Consider the following 5,229-nt stretch of genomic DNA (forward strand, 5'->3'; position numbering starts at 1 on the left):
ATCGGCAAATATAACCCACGCACAAGCTGCCAAGAATTAACACCCCCACACTACAAACTCAGATTAGTGATTCGGCTAGAGTTCTGCAAACAGTAGCTGTCTCAACCTTCTCACAGACTAGCTACAAACAAGCACAACAAGAGACTAAAATACATTTGGTAGCGCTGGAGCTGGCGACGTCTGTCGAGGTCTGTTCATGGGCGGGACCAAGAAGCTCTGCTCCAGATTAGCTCAGAAAACCTTGACAACGCTGATGAACAAAGTGCCAGCGATCATCACAATTTGCCGCTGCAGCCCCTACCATGCACTACTATAACTAGCTATGGTCGCCCCAGATCTTCATCCACAGTTATTGATGCTGGCCATGAGCTTATTATTGCCATCTTTTTACTTGTTGTAAACTGATCCAAACTTCCACTGTTCATTTACGCCATGAGACTGTTTATCTGAACTAGCTTCCTGTTCCCTGCTTGGACAGATCGCATTCATCTCCTCTCTTGTCCCCTGATATATCTCTAAATTGGCTCTAGTTCGTCGCTGCCAGCTTACTACTTGTCGGGGTCCCCTTGCCCCCGAAAATGGCAGGCAGCTCCCATCAGTCTTCTGATATCTCTAGCTTCACTATCTCCACCTCCGCCTCCTCTCCTGTGAAAACTCCTCCCATCTCCGGCCAGCAGCTAGCCGCAACATTAAGTTATTCCCACTCCAAACCAAGCCCTCATTTCCTCTTCCGACTCTTCTTATCACAGTCTCACGAACCTAGCATTTCTTTCTCCCTTCGCGTGCGCTATATGCCATCATGAAGCTGTTACTAACACCACTTACGACCAGCCCATCCTACCCACGTAGACCCCAATCTATTGTGCCACGGGGTCCTAGCCTTAAATTCATCGCTTCTGTCAGCATTTCCCAAGCTTGCCTTGGTCCGAGTTGTCCTCAATTGCAAAGTATCGCTCCTTATATAAACTCGTGTCTCTGAGGCGTAGATTCAAGCTCCATAACGCAACGCTCAGCCGGCTTCGAAAAGCTGCACTTGTTTGTTTAGCAAATCCCCTCCGCCGCTGCCAACTTCCGGCAATGACTAATAGCGGGAAACTTACCTTTCTTAGGTTTCTTATCTGGGCCAACGTAACGATTCTTCTCGTTGGGCTTTTGCTTCTGAGAGACGGCAAGCGCTCAGGTCGTAACGAGGGTGCTGAGCATACTTAGATCTTTTTTCCAATGTAGTTGTCCACAGTGATTGAGTGCTGGGTGATCAACATGCTCCATAAGTTTGGAGTGGTGGGCGTCAGTGGTTATGCGCGTTCACCTGCGAGCTGTTTGGGGTCTGGGTGCGGGTGCGGGTGCGGGTGTGGGTGTGGGGGGGTGGCGGTAGTGCGGGGGAGAGAGAGAGAGAGGAGAATCCGAATTCAATGGCTTATTATCGACCTTTCACATTATGATTTCTCACATTTTAGATTGGACAATCGATCTAGCTGAAGACTGAATATCCAATTAACACCATTTGCTTCATCTGAATTGCTGGGCTTTGCAGAAGGATACGGCGGTACAACTTCACAGGACGAAGAACCTTCACTTTCCTTCGATTCAACATCCATCGATTCTGATCTGTCTAATAAGGTATCTCTAGTTAATCTCCGCATTTTGCACAAGACTTCGAGTGGCAATGAAATTTTCTAAAGGCAAACGGATTGGTACCTGCGATCACGAAGTGAAATGTGCTTTCTTTCCATCTGCGATTATGAACAGGAGGTGGAGGCAAGACGGGGCTTGTTTTCTCGTTCCAAGGGACTGCCTAAAGAGACACGAGCTTTTGCGGAGACTACGATTTCTCCATCACAGGTTGGCAATCCGTTGTGCAAGGGGACTCTTCAGGAACTCCCGAAACATCTGATATTCCGAAGGTTGGTCGAATGCTCCCACAAGCAAACAGCGCCAGACGATGCCTTTAAGGTTATTGCGCGTCGCTTCTTAATAAGCTCCTCTAAGGTGTCATCCGAAGAAGCTGCAGAGCTTGAAGCAAAGTCACTAGTTGATGGTGAAACGACGTCCGGCGTAGTAACAAGAGATGAAGCTGCATTTCATATTGACTACAGTGGTCCCAAAACGCATCCTCCCAAAAACAATTGAGGCTCAGCTTCACGACTGCACTTAAAATTCCGTCCTGGGGGGAAACCATGATCCGATCGCTAGACTTAATCATAGCCCGTCTAGTAGCATCGAGCTGTCGCTGAATAAAATCCTATCTTCTGGCTGACGTGGTAGCTGAACAAGTATATGATCTAATACGAAATGTAAAGTCCCTGTGAAATTGTCATACTACCAAAGGCTGGTATACAGAATAAAAATCAGAATCTGCGTCACGGAAGGATCGGCTTGCAGGCTATTGTAAAATAAAAGCAATGAGCAAGCGGTTGCCGGATTGCAAGCGCACGACAGAAAACAAGGATAATCGTTTTATTCGTCTACAATGAGTTATACGAAGAAACTGGCATAGCTATGCACGATTTAGTGTATGAATGTAACATTTCATATTCTCAATTCTCAAATGTCACAGGATTTGGGAGAGTTGTCGACGTGTTCTTGTGTATTCTCGTGGCGTGGTGCGAGGAGCCGAGTCCCGTCATTCCGGTGTAGTAACTGCAGCTACTTTCAGTAGTTTTCTGCCTTACGTAAGAGATGTAATGGAACAATATATGAATATCAGAATATGAACGTGACGGAAGGATTGTATGCTTGCATGTCAGCTGAATGTGCTATAATTCAATATGGCGTCAACGCTGATGTGCGGTGACCTGTTGCATCCACTCTTGGATTTGGATATTCAAGACGAGCTAGATTCCATTAAAAAACGGGCATTTTGCAGGTCCCAGACGAAAACAATGTAATACAGAGTTTGAATTGAAATTTGAATCATGCTAGATCGCGTTGGCCAATGAATACCATGCGTAAGTTCGAATTATCTTGTAGGGAGCGCAACTAATTACCATGTGACTTGAACCATTGCAAGTAACATTGATCTTTCCATTCAATTCAACGAAGGTCTAAATCTAGTGGGTGATAAAAGGACTTCCACAATTCGTTGATCTTTCCGACAGTTTATAGCACGTTTTGAGAAGGGCTTTTTTGGCTCTATTTTCGTTGTCAAATCATGGGTCATTTTTGAAGAATTTAAGACCATTTTCCATGCATGCTAATAGGGCTATTCCAACCCTATTGGAAGCCAAAATAATATGTGGTTGCAATGCTCCAGCTCTACATTGCTTACCTACCGTCCCCATACCCTGCACAAACTGCCTTCGCAGGTAAGGGCTGCTCCCCATGCCTTCATGCAAGACACCCTGAGAAGATGCACAGCCCTCCACTCAGGAGGGTCTCGGGGGTGGGGAGGGGTACCCCCCACACCTCCATCCCAAGATGCAGTCTGACAAGGTGAAGAGTCCAGCCAATACAAACGAACAATTTAGGTGTAGTCTGTGATGGAATTAACGTTTTATGGTAGGGCGACCATTAATTCAGCGTCAATAGCTCTCTTATGGGGACGAAACTACCTTTTGGAGGCGAGATGGAACAACCTCCACCGAGGAGGCTCTGCATCTCGCTGTCCCCAAAATGGGGACGGTCTCTTACCCACAACACTGCTACTAGCAGCCCCATTAGCAGCTCTACATCGCCTACCCATTAACATTGCTACTAGCAGCTCCGGTGGTAGCCAAAATATGTGGTTGCACTACTGCAACCCTCTTTATTCAAGCTTTGCATCACTTACCCAGCAAAACTATTTGAAGGCTTGCTAGCAAAGACCTAAATACTTTGGCCTTTCATGCTATTGCACGAACAGCTCTGAGAAATCCCTATTTGGCCTCGTAAATTCTAATGGGTGATAGAAGGTGTCCATTGATATGTCCATTCAATTATAAATTTCACGTAGGTTTATAACATGATTTTAGAAGGACTTTTTGTACTCTATGTTAGTTGTAAAATTATGAATCGTCTTTGTAAGAATTTAAGAGCACTTCCCCATGCTTGCTAGTAGGGCTATTCCAATCCCATTAGCAGCCAAAATGATGTCCCACTCAAGTTGCACTCTTGTAGCCATCTTTTTCATCGCCCACCCAATAGCAATATTTCAAGGCCAACTAGCAGAGCCTTAAAGACTTTGTCCTTCCATGCTATTGGAAAATGCTTAGCAAAATCCATGGTAACCTTGTCAATTCTTATGTAATTCCAAGGAAACTTTCATGGGGACCTATTTGTTGTCATGCTAGCTTGAGTAGTGCGATGCTGAGAGAAGCTCCCTTGTGGCCATACCTTCTTTGTGAAATGAGACTTTACATAGTTGTTTTTATTATAATCATCATGAGAGACATAAGTGTCATCTCTTGTTGAGTTTGTCCAAACTTATTGAACTTTCACTTTAAAAGCTAGCTAACTTAGAGCACTTCACTACTTCGAGCCTTGCACATGTGCCCACTGATTGCAATCGGCAATGTGCAAGTGATTTGGACTATTAGCTCATGCATAGAAAGAAAAGTCACTTATAACAACACCTGTGCAATCTAGAGGTTATAGTAGGGCACTTGTAAAAATGGGGTTACAAGCTTGCCAGTTAGAAGATTGCAAGTCGGCAATCTGTTATTGAATTGACACTAACAAGTAGGCCATTGTTCTTCTAGATCAAGTAAATTCGAACTGAAGCATTCAACATTAGAGGCCAACCATGAGCCTCGTGTGTGAATAGGCTCTTGGCAACACTCGGCCATTTTTTCAAGTTCCCCTAACGAAGCATTGAGAAGAAGATTTAATGTTATATTTGACTTTCCTCTAATGGCTATATTTGATACAACAAGCTCGTATTGAAAATCAAAGCCATAGACTACATATGGATACGTGGGCACTGTGATGAATCATGACAGCTTGGAGAAGTTAGGCTAGCCTCTAAAATGTGTTATTCACACAACATTACATTGCCAATAGTAGCCATTGTCCCCCCATTTTTTTAGTAGGTCATGGAGATATGGCATCGAGGTAGCAAGTTAACAGCCTAGAGCGACATGCATAGAGGCCTTCAAACTGAATGAGAGGCTTTGCATGTACAAACGGCATGCAAAAATAAAAAGCATGCAACATTGCAGGTGTGTACGAGCTTACAAAAATAAAAAATCTTAAACTTTGTAGGGTGTGCAAGGTTGTGAAAATAGAAACCTAAAACTTTGCAAGTGCAACTTT

General features: G+C 44.4%; 1 protein-coding gene across 1 annotated transcript; it reads left to right on the forward strand.

Annotated features, from left to right (window-relative positions):
- Window positions 1–699: 699 nt before the first annotated feature.
- Window positions 700–2,478, forward strand: LOC147889640 (uncharacterized). The gene is made up of 3 exons (XM_087392073.1): window positions 700–1,180; window positions 1,535–1,620; window positions 1,750–2,478. The coding sequence occupies exons 1-3, from the start codon at window positions 1,078–1,080 to the stop codon at window positions 2,128–2,130; spliced, it is 570 nt and encodes a 189-aa protein (XP_087248199.1). The 5' UTR covers window positions 700–1,077; the 3' UTR covers window positions 2,131–2,478.
- Window positions 2,479–5,229: the final 2,751 nt, after the last annotated feature.

This window comes from Dipteris shenzhenensis, chromosome 20 (genome assembly GCF_047967505.1).
Source record: "Dipteris shenzhenensis isolate YYH24624 ecotype China chromosome 20, Dip_SZ_1.0, whole genome shotgun sequence".
In the NCBI taxonomy this organism is placed as follows: domain Eukaryota; kingdom Viridiplantae; phylum Streptophyta; class Polypodiopsida; order Gleicheniales; family Dipteridaceae; genus Dipteris; species Dipteris shenzhenensis.